This window comes from Nyctereutes procyonoides, unplaced genomic scaffold, assembly GCF_905146905.1.
Source record: "Nyctereutes procyonoides isolate TBG_1078 unplaced genomic scaffold, NYPRO_anot_genome, whole genome shotgun sequence".
In the NCBI taxonomy this organism is placed as follows: domain Eukaryota; kingdom Metazoa; phylum Chordata; class Mammalia; order Carnivora; family Canidae; genus Nyctereutes; species Nyctereutes procyonoides.
In genome coordinates this window covers 12095300-12111637 of record NW_026575048.1, presented here as the reverse complement: position 1 = coordinate 12111637, position 16338 = coordinate 12095300, and the positions used below count along the sequence as shown (strand labels likewise).

Below are 16338 nucleotides of genomic sequence, written 5' to 3'. Positions count from 1 at the left end.
GTCATGGTGTTGAGACAGCTTGAAGCTAAGACCCAAAGGGAATGGTTGAATGAACTGAAACAGCTTTTCAAGGAAAGAGAGCTTCTGAAGACTCTCAGATAGCTTCTTCTCTGTTTCCTTCTTTTCTCTTTCTTCAAAGTGTGTATCTTGACCCAATGAACTGAAATCCTCATGAGCCAGATATTTAACAGAATGACAAAGATCCACCTGTCACAGCAGACCAAGGTAGAACTGGCTACCTTAGAAGGCAGTACATTCCTGTAAATGGAAAAGATAAGAGATATCCTTGTAAGGATGCTGTAAAAGACAATTAAGGGACTGTAGATCAAGTGCCAGCAAACTTGTCTGCAAAGAGCAGATAATAAACATTTTAGGCTTCTGGGCCAAAAATATTTGTTGCATCGACTCCACTCTGCCACTGTAGCTCATTAGTAGCCATTGTTAATACATTAAGGAATGGAAATAAAGTGGGGCTATGTTTTAATAAAACTTTATTTGCAAAACTTGACCATCTGCCAGGTTTGGTCTGTGTTCCATAGTTTGCCAACCCCTGCTATGGAGCATTGCTTAAATGAGTCAATATTGTTAGCAATATGTTGAAGGGAAAACTGGCGGGAATGTATAGAGATAGACAAGAGGGAGTGATGAGACCATTTCAAGGGCTGTAACAGAGATCGATATGGCAGTGGGTTGCAGAAAAGTACTGCTGGGTTAGGTTAGAGAGTAGGTGCCGTGAGGAGCTGGAAAGGGACCCAAAGTCTCTCTGGGCAGTGCAAATTATCTAACCCGTGTGTTCCAGGTCACCTCTTCTCCTCTTCTGTCATCAGTGACTATCTCATGCACAGAACCCAAAAACATGTATCTGTGGTTTCCAAACAGTGGTAGGAGTTGGCACTACAGAACACTGAGAGTTGAATTGAGCTTTGAGAGACACAGAAAAGACTGTGTGGCCCTGGGGGCCTCCCACAGTGGGGTGCCAGGGGCAGCCCGTTTGGGCCTGGGCTCCTTTCTCTTATCCACACACATCACCCTATATACAGTTATGGGAAAAGACATGGAAAAGCTAGATCCAAGCAGGTTTATCTCTGAGAATGTCAACTGGGCCTAAAAACTGTGCTTTCTTTTAAAAGATCTCCATGGGCCACCTCAAATATATATTTATCACTTTGACTTTCAGAAAAAGCTCTTCAGAGTTTATTAGAATCTCTGACCTGTCCACCCTACACGCCAACCCAACACCTGGAGCGGGAGCAAGCCTTGGCAAAGGAGTTTGCGGAAATTCTTCATTTTACCCTTCGATTTGATGAACTGAAGGTTAGACCACATATGCTACAGCAGTGTAACAGACTTGTCCTGAGCACCTACTGTGTGCCAGCACTCTGCTCATGCTGTGGGGCGGGGATTAGATGGGTAAGAGGTAGCTCCTTCCCTACGGAGACAGATAATGTGGTGAGAATTTGCATCCGCAATAGTAAAACTGATTTAGGATGGTGGCTTGTGCATGGAAATTCAAAATCTGCCAAATGCAGTAAGAGGAAACCTTTTCAAGTATCTGTCCTGACTAAGAAGAAGTATCCTTTCCCTGAAAGCTAGCTTATAGTAAAAGCAGGGCATATATTAAAATAATGAGGCTCTCAGTATTTATTTTTAACTAGAAATTGCTTTGATTGTTGGATAACGAAGGGACATCCTGGTGTATTTACCAAGTCTAGTGTCTGGGTTCCTGATGCATGTCCTCCATGTGATGCGGAGTTGTGACCTTCTTTCCTCTCCTCTGAATTGCAGATGAGGAACCCAGCTATTCAGAATGACTTCAGCTACTACAGAAGGACGATAAGTCGCAACCGCATCAACAACATGCATGTGAGCCCCTGATCCGTACACCCATTCTCCGCATCTTCCTTTGATTGTCCCCATCAGGCAGAGCACAAGGAAAAGACAGCCCTCAACTGTAATTCAGTTTCCAGCAGACGCTGTTTGGCGATTTTTGACCATGTCTTTATCAATTTCATCTTCTCTTCTTATTTTCATCAGCTAGACATTGAGAATGAAGTCAATAATGAGATGGCCAATCGAATGTCCCTCTTCTATGCAGAAGCCACGCCAATGCTGAAAACCCTTAGCAATGCCACCATGCACTTTGTCTCCGAAGTAAGTGGGGCTGAGCACCCAGGCGCTTTTCTCTTAATTGCACGTAAAACCTGCTAGCAAGGCTAACATACTTTTGTGCCTCCCGTTTAGAACAAAACCCTGCCAATAGAGAACACCACAGACTGCCTCAGTACGATGACGAGTGTTTGTAAAGTCATGCTGGAAACGCCGTAAGTGAAATCAGAGGCGGATTCGTGGTCTAGAGTTCACCTAGAGAGAGCTTGTCAACATGATTGATGGGGTCGATGATGAGGATGGTGATGACAATGGTGGTGGTGGGGGTGGTGGTAACATTTAGGTCAGCACGTTAACATTTACATGTATATTACCTGAATTAATTTCATAAGGAACTCTGGGTGATAAACGTAATCCAGCCCCATTGTGTAGTTGAAGACACTGAGGTCCAAACTGGTTCACTGACTTCCCAAAGGTTGCTTAGCTTGTTAAGTGGCAGAACCAGAACTCAAACCCAAGATGCTATAGAAGATGGGGAAGGGCCAGATGGAGGCTTACATGCCTGGGTATTATAAATATATTGGGAGAATGGGTTTGATAGAAGATTTAGAACGAAGAGCAGAAGTGGTAAGACTGTTGCAAGAATGATAATGGAGACCTCTCTCTCTCTTTCCTTCTCTTTTCTTTTTCTCTTTTCTCTTCCCTCACTGCCTCTCCCTCTGTCTCCCTCTCTCAGCAGTTTCTTTGTACTTAAACTAGTTGCTGGATTTGAGAAGTGGCAGAGGTTGTAAATGGCGAGGCAGCATGGTGATGAGGAAGTCCACACCACAAGCCAGGGTTCCAGTTATCTCATTAGCTACATTTGTGCCCTTAGACGGGTGGTATGGCCTGCCCACACCTTGGTTTCCTTATCTGATGAAGTACTTGTAATGTCATCTATGTGGCGAGGGCTTGGAAGGGCCAGAGACCTCAAAAGTGCCCTATGAAATGTGCTCCTCTGTTCAAATGTAAGATGGTGTTAATTGCAAATATTTCACTTATATCAAAGTTAAGATTTATTCCAAGACAGAAATAGTAATCATCTTCATTGAGGGCCCAATTCATAATGAAATAGATGTTAAGAAAGCCTCTAGAATTATCTTGAGTTATCTGGAGTATCAGGGACCCTGTTAAGGTAAGTGAACAAAATCCAAACTCCACAAATACTCCCAGCCCAGGAAATGGTACATAATTTTTTTTACGTATCTTTGCCAATCCAATTCAATCCACAGCCTGTGTCCTAACAAAGGAAGTTACTCTGACTGGAGACATGATAGCTGCTCTGTAGAAATGAGCCTGATTCTTTTTCTCCATAATGAAGCCATTATTCTCTATAATCTTAGACAGCCAGAGGGACCTGCTATAAAATATTCAAGATTGATGGGTGTGGGGAGTGATGTACGTGATGAGCTGGCCTGCTGAAGGGCAGAAGAGAAGAGAATTTACTGCCCTCTAATTTACCTTATTTTCACACTGAATTGCTGGTTGGATAGATTCAAGAAGAATTATCATCATGGGCTTCTTTAAGAGCATATTAACCTGGTTGTTGCAGGTCTGAGATTGTTCTCAAGAGATGATTGGAGGAGTCTAAAGTAGCCAGAAATGAACGGGCTCCGGCAAGGAGGTAACACAGCTGCATTTCTTCTCTCTTCCAGGGAGTACCGGAGTAGGTTTACAAGCGAAGAAACGCTGATGTTCTGCATGAGGGTGATGGTGGGAGTCATCATCCTCTATGACCACGTCCATCCCGTGGGAGCTTTCTGCAAGACATCCAAGATCGATGTAAGAATAGTTATGAACTCTGCTTTCCAAATAAGAGCTCGTGCATGTTGCCAAACAGATCTTGCTTCTCTCTCTCTCTCTCTCTCTATCCTCCATCCACCACTGAGAGGGATCTCTCCAAGATGCAAGCCCCCTCCTGGCAGCTATCCTCATAGCAAGGAGTCCAATCTTTTCCCTGTACCTACAGCAAAGCATCCAATCAAAAATCATAGCAAGAGCTCAGAGATACTAATCCCCTTAGCCTGCAGAGTTGCTGAGCACATGTGAATGGTCACTTAGTTACAAACTGCCCCTTCAGGGGACCCAATGTGCCATATGGAGAAAAAAAATTTTTATATATATATATATATATATATATATATATATATATATATATTCATTTATTTATATATTTTATATATTTATATATTTATATTTATATATTAAATATATAATATGTATATGTATAAATGTTATATGTGTCTTAAAGTGAGCAGCATTGGGAGATCTTGGATTATAAGACACCATGGTCAAATTTCAAACAACATTCCAACTTCCTCTCCTACCACCCCCCACCGGTGGCTCTACCCAATTGCCATGCCCTTTTTTGTCATTGGAATATGCTTGAACCCTCTTCCTTGCCCAGAGGGCCTTCCCTTCTTTCTGATGGGTGGATTCTTTTAAAACATTCAACAAATGTCACCTCATTCAGGAACACATCTCCTGGACCCTGCATGGTTAGGACCTCTTTTTCTCCTCTGGCCCCCAGAGCACTTGCCATTTTGGATTTTCTGATATTTTCTCATAGACTCCAAGTTTGATTGTAAGGGCAGAGACCATGATCTGTATACCTCACATCTGCTCTACTGCCTAACAGTATACCTGACACGGAACATGACACTCAATAGATATTCTGTAGTGTTTTTACTGAATGAATGAATATAACTGGAAAACACGTGATTTTGGTGTACAAATGATTTCTGTGGATTGTAGCATAAAACACATCTCCTCTTAGCTCTCATCTGCAGCATCAACCCAATAGTATATCCCATGTGTTAATATAAAGCCCTTTTAGGGCAGAGTAGGCCCTTTTGGGATTTATTCTGCCCGTGCTCAGTTTAGGGAGCATGCTCAGTTTTCACTCATCTGCACGGAACAACATCTCTGATACTTTAGTACCATGCAGACAGAAAGTCTTCAATGCAGACAGAAAGAGGGACCACAAGACCAAAGACTGTAAGGAATGTATCAATTAAAGTGCAACTTAGATTACTTATTTTGAAGGTCTGGGTTCCTAGCACAGCTAGTCATGGTTCTTCATTGAGTCTTTGTTTTTTAATTATTATTTTGTTATTTTCTGTTTACCAAGAGAAAAAAGGATTTGGTACAAAAGAATTAGGAACATGTAAGAAATCAAACTACGGAAAATTAAATATATCTATAGTAACCTTACCATAGGCGGATGACCATCGTCAAAATGGCAGCGTATCTACCTCCCTTCCCTTTATATGGATGTTTGCGTATATGCCTGTGTGTATGTACTTAACAAATCAGCACCCTACTATAATTGCTCTTTTAAAATAGCAATTATATCTTATTTTTTTCATACCAATAAACATTTTTACTGTATTCTTTGTGAGGCTTTAACATTTTTTTTTACTATGGGTTGAATATAAATAACTCTATTAATATGAGGTTGAATATAAATAACTCTATTAATAACTCCATGAATATCTTTGAATGTGGATTAAGTTTATTACTTAGTACTCATAGGACATTCTCATTTACCAGAGCCACTTGTTAACTTGTCACAGAGTCAACAATTAAAAATACACAGGGTACAAGTATGGCTTGTTAGCGCTAACCCTTAAAAATCTTGTCCTTGCTGGTCATTTACTGAGTCTTTCTGTTGAGGTCATAATCATTATATCATGTTAAATCTAACCACATTTAGTCTTCATGAAGTCTGTTTTTCAGTCTCACTAAGAAAAGCTTGTTCATACTGAAGTTTGTACGTTTCTCTAAGAAAGTTTAAGTTTACCAAATACACATATATTCAAGATGGGCCATTTTCTTTAATGACATCAAGGGGCTCCTTCAGATACCAGTCTGCTACTAAGACAGCAGTTACGGGCACCTAGTTCATAAACCTTTGAGTATCATCAGCTGTGAAAAAACAAATATTGATCTGTGAAGCCTTGAGATGAGTATCATTCATTATAGACACTTACAAAGAACATACCCTGGAAACCCAGATGAAAGAGAAGCTTATTTTGCTTAGAGAAGAGACAGAGAGTGATATTTGAGGTAGATCTTGGAGAAGGGTAGGATTTTCCCAAGAGGACTCCTGGAGCAGTGAGTCATGAGAGCACAGTCACTGAGACCCAGAAGAGTTGGGTCATTGAAAGAAGAGACACCATTCTTGGGTACCAGAAAGCCAGGCTGGAGTGAAGCAACCACTACCTCTTTGAGTTCCTGATAGTATGCAGGCACTTATCAGAGAACCTTGGGGTTCTCTTCTACCACTAGACCAGGAGCTGAACTTCAAAAGGAACCAAATCTCTACATCCCTGGACTGGATCCCATTCTTGGAAGTGAGCAGGCTCAAGATGGCACATACCTGGCTTGTTTATAACCTCTGCCTATCCTGCAGAACATCATGACAGACATCTCTGATTGACCATGACATTCTTTCTCGATGAGCCCCTATGTGACCCCTAAATGATTCTCAACCCTGTGCTTCTGGCTACCCCCATCAATCTGCCAGGATCTCTCAGGCCATAAGATAAAACCTCCTACATACCACAAGTATATTCACACAAAATATTTGAAAGAGACCCTTACAAAGAGGTCTTTGGTCCACCCAAATTCAATACCGAACGTGAACATCTGAGTTTAAAATGAGAGATTGAGTTTTTTGTGGGAAGATGCTTGCTTGCTTTGTCCAAAAAAAAAAAAAAAAAAAAAATTCTAGGATATGCATAATATAATGCAATCTATATAAACTTAGTTTTCATACACTTCCCAAATTATGAATAAGTTATATTCCAATGGCACAAAAAACTAAGGAACTTGCCCAGGTTCACACAGGTACTTAATAAGCAAAGACAGAGGAAACCCAAGCAGTCCCTCCAAGTAGTTCATGTTCTTAACCTCTGCCTATCACCAGTCCCTTCCTAGTGAGGGAGACAGAATATTCTGGGCACTAAAATCTCCAAGACTGTCTGATAAACATCACCATACTATGAGGAGCACAGAGAGGTGCTGGTTACTTCCAACTGATGAAGGTAATGAGGCCACAGAGGCCTCCTGGTTTTGGTGATCTTTAGCTGTGCCCTAAAAAAATAATAATTAAATTAAATTAAATTTTTAAAAAGGTAAGGGTTTGCCAAACAGCTAAAGGAGGAATAGCATCCTAGAAAGACAGATGGCATAAAATCATCAGGTTTGTAGTTCATGCAGTCTCCACTGAGCAGCTGTTGGGGGGAGAGGCCTGCATGTGGCTCTAGTGCACAAGACAAGATCACTGTCCCAAGTCTTTGTGCCCAAATGCCAGACACATGAAATGTTCAACGGCAGTACAGTGTGAAAAATGATCCACAACTTCTAGAAGCGCCTTAAGGAGCAAGTTACTAACAGGGAGCAGGGAGGTCTGTTGGTCATTTCTGCATCTGATTCCCCTGGGCAGACATAATGTGATCTGAACATGGATAGATGATAGTGTGAGCGGATATTGTCATGGACACAATTGCTGAGGTGTTAACAAAATGTTGTGCTTTCTCCTCCCAGATGAAAGGCTGCATAAAGGTGTTGAAGGAACAGGCCCCGGACAGCGTGGAGGGGCTGCTGAATGCCCTCAGGTAAGCTTCAGCCCTGCAACTGACCCTTCAGAGAGAATTCAGATCTAGATGCTGTTAGGGACCAAGCACTAGAGCACCAGGCTTAAGCCCATGTGTACCTTCACATTCTTAATCTTGGCAACACCCAAGATGGAAGTTGAAGTCAGCACCATTTTTATGATGGCCTCTTTACAGATGGAAGAAACTGAGATGTAGGGAAATGAAATAACTTGCCCAAAGTCACACAGCAGACGACAGAGCTAGAACCTAACCCTGGGTCGATGTGACCTTATAGGCCACGGGCCTAACTCCAGGCTGCACTGCCTTGTAGTTAGTGGAGACTCCTCAGAAGCAGCAGCTTCCCCTTCACTTGGCTGTACGTGAGAATTGTGGGTGGCTTTTGAAAACTCTAATGCTCGGGCTTCAACCTAACCCAATGGATTAGAGTCTCCAGGGTGGGGACTCAGGTGTCCATTCTGTGATTGCTCTAAAGCTCTCTGGACGACCTGCATACACAGCCGCCAGAACTGAGAACCCTGATCTACCCTGTCTCGATGCCCAAGCATTTGGCAGCTATGGCTCATGTCAGCTTCTCACTGCTGACAGTTGATGTCCAAGCAGCCTCTCTTCCAAGGATACATGTGCTTCATATACTCCAGAGAAGGGATTCTTATTTCTTAGCTGTAACACATCTACAGGAAATTGTTGAATCACACTATGACGTAAATCATTCCAATGCTGGATTGCAATCTGGAAGGTTTACGGTCCTCGCTGTCTTATTCATCTTTGATTTTTCTGAGTTCCACTCAATGCTGTGCATGCAGTAAGTGTTCAATAAGTGTAAGTGGAACGGACCAATAGTCTTCTCCCTGTGTACAACACTCTGTCTTCTACTCCACTCCTGAGCACATTGTCTCATTTAATTATCACAACTCAGAGAAAGAAGGTGATATCTTATCCCATTTAATAAATGAAGAAACAGCCACACATTTAATGAACAAAACTGAGGTTGATGCCGTTTTGTGGAGTTGCTAGGTCATCATTCTTCAGAAGAGATGTAGCATTTACAGAGGAGCCTTCCAGATTCCATGCATGAACGAAGCTTTTCTCCATTGGTGCCCATTTCATGGCAGCCTGGATTCCCGTACACAGTCAGATTTTGGTGCCTGATTTTTTTTTTTTTTTAACTTTCCGGCTTCACTCAGTCAAGCCAGGCTTGGTGAAGAGCAGGACACTGTGCTGAGCAGTGAGTCCCATGGTTTCTTGTAGGTACTATGATGAACAGAGAGCGCCCTGGCTTTTGAGGTAGACAGACTTGAGTCCAAAGCAGAAGCCACAGTCTCGCTCACAAGTCATTGTCAGATCTGTGGTCTGAAAAGGGCCATTTCACCTCCCTGAATCTCAGTTTTCTCACCTGCAAAATGGAGGCAGGAACTGTGTGGGTGAAATGAGAGCTTACACGAAGTGCCTAGGATGTGGCAAGGTTTGATGACATGTTAATTCCTCTTTCCTTCCTTTTCATAAACCACTCCTGTGGCAGGTGAAGCAGCTTTTTTTTGTTTTTTTGGTTTGTTTATCTGCACTTGTGCCCCCTTGTGGTGGCAATGAGCATAGCACCCCAAGGAAAGTAGAAAACCATCAACATTACCTTTAGGGGTAACGTGATGGATCGATAGAGATCCATGTTCTGAGATTTGTAACTCAGCAGGAGGAGCCTAGAAGGGTGAGATGCTGCACTCCTTCAAGTGAAGTCTACCTCCCTGGAAAATGAGATTGCTTGTATCTCCTCCACGTACTTCTCTGATTAGATACAAAGCCTGCTTGTTGAATAACCACAATACAAAATTCCTCTGGGAAAAAGAATCAAATATTAAATCCATTTGAGAATACACCGGACATCAGAGTGTGGCTATTTGTCTAAGGAACGAGCTCAAGTTTGATTTATAAATATCCATTGTGTTTCTCAAGGTAAAGAGGGGCTGAGAGTCATCATGAAGCTTTGGCAGAGCACTGTTTACACACTGACCCCCATCACTTTCTCTCCACGCAGGTTCACTACAAAGCACTTGAATGATGAATCAACTTCCAAACAGATTCGAGCAATGCTTCAGTAGAGCTCTGCTCAAAGAAGAGGATCTATGTACTGACCTCAGAAGATGTATATGTTTACATAATTTAATACAGATTGATGTTAATACTTGTGTATTTACATAACCGTTTCCTTCTTGTCACTGAAATATACGGACTTTAATTTGTATCTTGACTGACTCGACCCAGCAGAGCATAAATTGACTTGAGAGCCTTACCTCTGATGTCTAAAGCAAAACCCTCTTCTCCAAGGCCAAAATTTGGAGATAATTGATCTTTACTACTGGAGTCCTTTAACTACACCTGTAACAATCCAAAATTCCTAATAGTTTGTGGTAGTGTTTTAATTCTAGATGTGTAATCTCTCTGGGAAGTATACTTATAGAAATACAAAGTATTTGATTTCCTGTGTCGGCTTGGCTACAAGAAACACAACTGTTATCCTGACAGAGGGAGAGAGAAATCCAAGAAAAGAAAAATGCATGTGAAGACACAAACTCAAGTGTTTTGAATTCAGCACACCCCCCTCTCTTTCCTCAGACTGCAAACCACATGTGCAGCTTTTTTGTTTGCACGTATTTTATTTATCAACATAGTCCCCTTCTGTCTGGATTTATATTCCTCTAACATCCCCTTTTGATTCTGCAAGAGGTAAATCACCTGTGCTTGAATCCGTTTGTAAGAAAGAAGTGAGAATACATAGATGTGCTCTCATAGCTGAGCTGTGAAGGTGGTTGTCTTGGAAGTGGGGGACAGATTGAGAGGAAGGACCTACAGGCAACAGGACAGTCATCTCTCTGCTTCAGTCCTCTGGCTTTGGGTAATTTTGCTGACACTCCAGTTGTCTGTGAGGTGCTAGTTGCACAGCCCCTCCTAAAAGGAGCCCTGTTCTTTGTGGGCTGATATGTGGCAACCGAAGTCTAGGGTACTTCACTGATTACCAGAAAACTGGGGAATTCAGAGGGGGAAAACCCTACATTTTCCAGTTCCCTACTATTTAAAAGGTAGCTCCTCCCTGACCATATTGCTAGCTTGTTGCAATGTGTAAAATTTTGGTCTGAGTACCTGGACTTAGTCCTAGCCTTATTGATCCACCAGGTGATCTTTGGAAGTTCACTTAAGCTCTCTGTGTCTCACTTTCTTCATCTATAAAATGAGCAATTAGAACATGATCGCCAAGAGCCCTACAAAGCAATGAGCCAATACAATGACTGACTCTGTTATGCTTCCTTAGTAAGTACAGTCTAGGAAGCATCACCCCACCTTGTCTTAATGATTGAAGATATGACAAGGCCTATGATCTGCAGATCAGAGCTTATAATGGAATCTTGTAAATCTCCTATTCCAACCTTCCAGGGAAAAATGAGACGAGGGTGTAGCAAACGTGATGAACCCCCTGTAGGACTAGAGCCCAGGATCCCTCACTCCTGACTCTTTCCCTCTTCACCAAGTGGCCTATGCATATGTACTATGGGATGAGATTGGACACTTTTAAGTCAATCTTCAGTCTGGTTTATATTATTACTTGCCTATTTCTAATAGAAGGAAAGAGCTGCCCAGTGATTGACAATCCCAGAAGTTGGGCATGGGTACATCAGGGTTTCATTCGCCATATCCCAAGGAATGAGCTGTCAGACACAATTGATTTCCAGACTTTCGTGTCCAGCTGGCATTCTCTTGAGTCCTCCAAAAAAAAGGGGAAACATACTTTTGTTTTGCTTTATTTTTAACAACAACAAAAAAACCCAGTCAAGTGGCAGAACAGATTCTCTGGTTTATATCTAAATGTCAGTCAACAGAGAAAGAAAAAAAGACCCTTTTCCTTAGAACCTTTCAAGCTGAACAAGTACAGCTGCTTGGGTGGGGGGAGAGTGGTTCTCTCATCAGAACAGAAATGCACTTAGATGGCCTTCATGATTTTTTCAAACCTAGGGATTTTAACACCTTTGAGGAAGCCAGGAAATGGGGTAACAATGGGTGAACAAATTCATTGACTGTTCAGCTTAAGAAATGTTCAATTTGGCAGCCACATATTATCTTTAAGCAGCAACTGTCAAGACAAGAATTATAGAGGCACTCAATATTTATCATCATTGAGTCCATTTGTTTCCTTTATCGGGTGAGGAGCTTAAGTCTTGGAGACAGGAAAGGACTTGCAGAGTAAATAGTTGAGCACATTTATAATTTTTAATTAGACTTTTATCAAATGGGACCAAACATATGGGAGGGGCTGCTGGCCTGCCCCAATTTAGCCCGGCCACCTTGTTTCAAAGCTAAGATTCACTTAAACATGGATTTTCAAAAGCCAAGGGCCTGAACTATTGCCTCTGATTATCAGGAGGACAAGTTAATTGAATGTCTGTGATCACTAACAGGTAATGGATCTTGGGTCCATCCCTAAGCTACCGTGGGAGACAAATTCTTTTAACAGACTGTCCTCCAGGCATCAGAAGGCCACGAACAATCATGGTTTTTCTGTGTGTGCTGCATGCACATGTGTTCAAGACCCATGGATGGTTTAGGGGAACGTGAAAGCCACAGTATCCATGTCGATGTTAACTATATTTCATATTTGATGTTTCATAGTATTCAAATAAACAGTGTTTTCCATTACTCAGATATTTATTTTGGGGCAGGCAACAGGTGAAACTCACATTTCTCAGATGCACTGCTACTTTGGCATCATAACTTTGTTCTCAGAAGTTTTTCATGCATCGTTAAGAACTACTAATCGAAAGCAAGTGGCAATGAATTTTTTTGAATTGTGGTAGCCCATTTGGGCTGGAGTATTTATTAACAACCAGAAAGAAAGTCTTGATGGTAATATCTTAATTGTTAGTTAATCTCATGCTTTATTATTTGCTTCTAGTCATCATCATTATATCAAGACATTAATGGTAAACTGAGGTTTTTGACACATCATCACATTTAAGTAAAACAAATAATAATCATGCTTCCTCAAAAGAAAAATGAAGCCTACCCAATCTTGGAATCCAATTGTGCAGTAGAATTCAGAGACTTCTCATTCAATCTTGTATCCAAACAGCTACAAATTTTTCTAGATACTAAGAATAAACAATGGAATTTTATCTTAAAGAACAAACATTTTGGAACTTAACTTCCCCATTACATCTGTAAAGGCTGTTGCATACACAAAGCTGTTTTAAAGTTGTCATATGTTGTTTGCTAAAGTCATTGTCATTTCTTTGCCTGCTTTGCCTCTTTTTGTACAGAAGTTTTGAGTGTGAAATGAAAATTAAAGTTTGGTACATATATTTAAAAATATACCTCTATTTTATATGATGTTCAACGTTGAGTGGGTGCTGAGCACATGATCACAGATATTTGCTAAACACCTGCTCTGGGGACCAGCAAATCATGCCATCTGCCTTTCACCTCTCTTTATATACAACATAAAATACACAATATATTCTGCTCTTGGTACCAGCTATATTTTATTCATTTCAGCAAAAATCTTTCATTATTAAAAAAAAGGCATAGAATAAACAGAGACATGATTGCTATCTAGAGATACATGAGACCTACTTGTCCAAGGATGCTAAGAAGCCCTGATAAATACCCACGCAGTCTATCTTTTGAGTGCAGTACCCCTTTATGGATTCGACAAAGTCAGCTGTTAACTTATTCTATATAAGTACATTTTTCAGACAACTTTAGCTCTAAAATAATTCTTTTAAAAATTGAGTATTAAAACTGTTTTAGAGCATCCCTACACCTTTTAAGCTTTTTACCTGAGACCTAATTGTGTATGCTACCAAAGTGTCAGAGTCCCCAAAAGAGATCTCCCGTGATGCCCTATACAAAAGACAAAGGTACAATAATTAGGACTATTTGGGAAATGAGTAGGAATGGGAAATTTTCTGTAAATTTTTTAAAGGTTTTATTTATTTATTCATGAAAGACACACAGAGAGAGGCATAGACACAGGCGGAGAGAGAAGCAGGCTCCATGCAGGGAGCCTGACGTAGGACTCGATCCCAGGTCTCCAGGATCACGCCCTGGGCTGACGGCGGCGCTAAACCGCTAAGCCACCTGGGCTGCCCAATTTTCTGTAAATTGACACACTGACAGATTACAAATGGACACAAGCTGGAAGGATAGAGAAGAAAAGGGACCAAGAGAGAAAGACTCTAACTAAATGAATGTTGAGAGTCAAGAGACATGAAAAAAGGAGTGTATGTGTGATTGTCAAGAGGAATATAGCTACTGGCATGAGGAATACCCTTCATGCCAGCCAAAAAAAGTTGGGTGTTAATCAGGGTTCTCTTGGAAGGATGGAGATGAGTTCAACTGGCCACATTCATGAAACCTGGTGAATAGTGAATATATGCATTCTGTATTCACACTGACTTCATATTCTGGGGTATCATTAAGTAGATAAAATTTCTAGGCAGGCATTTGCTGCCGGAAAGGTCTGTACTACTTTTAGCCATCACAACCTAAGTGATTAAATAATACTAAATAATATGTACTTACACTGTTTATACAATTTACTGATACTATTCATGTCCATTAAGTACATTATTCCATCCAGTGCCAGAATCCTGGTCTCTAATAGTAATAACAAAACAACAAACAAACAAAAACTTGCTGATCACACCCCCACACATCGTTTATACAGTGATAAAGAAGAGTCTTGACTGTTCCATCTCTTCAGCTCAAAGTCAGACTACAAAGAACGGAGATTTTCTGCCCTGGTCACATCAAGTTCCAAGTTCTATAAAAATACCTTTTGAAATTATGGTAAGTAGGATTTGAGATAAATCCCAGAATTTTATGTAGAGCCATTTAGGCTGAGACATCGTATAAACTCATTTAAGAAAATCTTTTCCCTATAAAATCTTCCAGTTTTCCCCCACAAATTGTATATTTCTAGATTCTTCTTTCTCTCTGCCTTCACTTACTGTTCATTTTTAAGTTGTCCTTGTTTGCCCCAGGACAGGCTTTGTTCCGAGTAAGGAGCTACATTTTATTGGCCATTCCTACTATACCTAAGAGGTAGAGTCTTCAGTGCTGTGACTTGAGGACCAGTGGTTTTAAAAGGCTCCTTCCACATTGAAGAAGGCTGTCTCTAGAAAATATCAAAAGTACTTGGAGGAAATTATAGAATTGTTTTCTCCAAAATGTCTATATGTCTGATTTTTTTCCTTTTGTATAAGAGAAATAATGCAAACCCTGTGGGGAGGTATAAAAAGATGGTACTGTTATAGGTGAATGTAAGTGGAGAGGATAAAAGGATAGAGAGCTGTAGGCTGAACCAGGTGAGCACTTACTACCTTCATGTGCCATGGGTGTTTCCACTCCCATGATATTACCATTAACATAGCCCCTCTTCTTCCTTGCCTATCTGAGGTTTACCTAGACATCAAGCCCTGGGTCATACTCTACCTCTTCCAGAAGTTTTCCCTAACCACCCTAATCCATGCTTATCCTCTCTGTTCTTGGTCTCTAATTCATTTAATATGTTTGATGCCAACTCTAGGCCGAACAGCACTTTCCATGATTGCTTTTTACACTAGATGTTAAGTTCCTAAGGGAAGAGAATATGTCCCTTACAGGGTCAAGGTCAACATAAGCCGGCAGCTAATAGAAACTACCCATAAAGGGGAAATTCAGGGTTCACAACTATACACAGTAACAAAATATCTTCTCCCTTGGCTGGTCAACTTTATTCCTGGAGGAAATATTTACCTACCTGCCAGGATATGTTTAACCTCTGTGGACACAGCTTGCAGCTTGCAGCTTGCAGCTGATATGTCTGGAGTCTAGCTGAGAAATCGGGCTGTTGTCTTGATCAAAAGTCAGAGTCAGTTAGTCCTGACAAGGGAAGCATGCTATCAGCTTAAGTCTAGCTTGGTCTGGGACAAGGCTGCTACTTCATCAGAGAACTGAGCTTGAGGCAAAGGCAAAAGGGCAACAGAAGCAGAGGGTTTCCAATAACGGGGCAAATCAATTCAGCACCTTGGATAGCAATCTAGGCCTGTTGTCCTAATAGTCCATAGCCATTTATCCTGGCATCTGCAAGTCCTGTTAGGTTTGTCCCTAAAACTCTGATTATCAAAGATAATATGTTCACTGGAAAAATTAAGTTGCTAGATAGCTGGAAAAGCATTTTTCTTTGTCCTGGGACTTCTGAGTATCACATAAGACGGACAGAAAATAGTTTGGGAAAGGCCCACATATCATCTTAGGTTTTCATATTCATAGTTTTAGATTCAAGCCAAACTCATAGGAATGACTCTTTCTTCTTCTTTACCTTAACTCTTTCAGCTGATCATTGAGTCCTAACAAATATCCTTTCTAAAGAGGTCTCAAAATCAGCCTCTTCCCAGTTCATTTTGCTTTATTTCCTCTAAGCTTCACCATCTTTTCCTTAGATCATCCAGCCCTTACTCTCCCTCCTGCCCATTCTGTATACAGCCAACACTCATCTTCCTGTGACATATATCTGACCATGTCTGTCTCATATGATTGCCTTTAGCAA

General features: G+C 41.0%; 1 protein-coding gene across 5 annotated transcripts in view; it reads left to right on the top strand.

Moving 5' to 3' along the window:
• The window catches only part of CYRIA (CYFIP related Rac1 interactor A), a 100057-nt gene extending 90049 nt beyond the window's left edge, over window positions 1–10008 (top strand). For all 5 annotated transcript variants that reach the window (XM_055327512.1, XM_055327513.1, XM_055327516.1 and 2 more), the window contains 7 exons: window positions 1178–1314; window positions 1786–1863; window positions 2035–2151; window positions 2242–2321; window positions 3801–3927; window positions 7696–7766; window positions 9796–10008. In XM_055327512.1, coding sequence (XP_055183487.1) covers window positions 1178–1314; window positions 1786–1863; window positions 2035–2151; window positions 2242–2321; window positions 3801–3927; window positions 7696–7766; window positions 9796–9859 — 674 coding nt within the window. In that variant the 3' untranslated portion in view covers window positions 9860–10008. The remainder of the gene's footprint in view (window positions 1–1177; window positions 1315–1785; window positions 1864–2034; window positions 2152–2241; window positions 2322–3800; window positions 3928–7695; window positions 7767–9795) is intronic.
• The last annotated feature ends 6330 nt before the right edge of the window (window positions 10009–16338 follow it).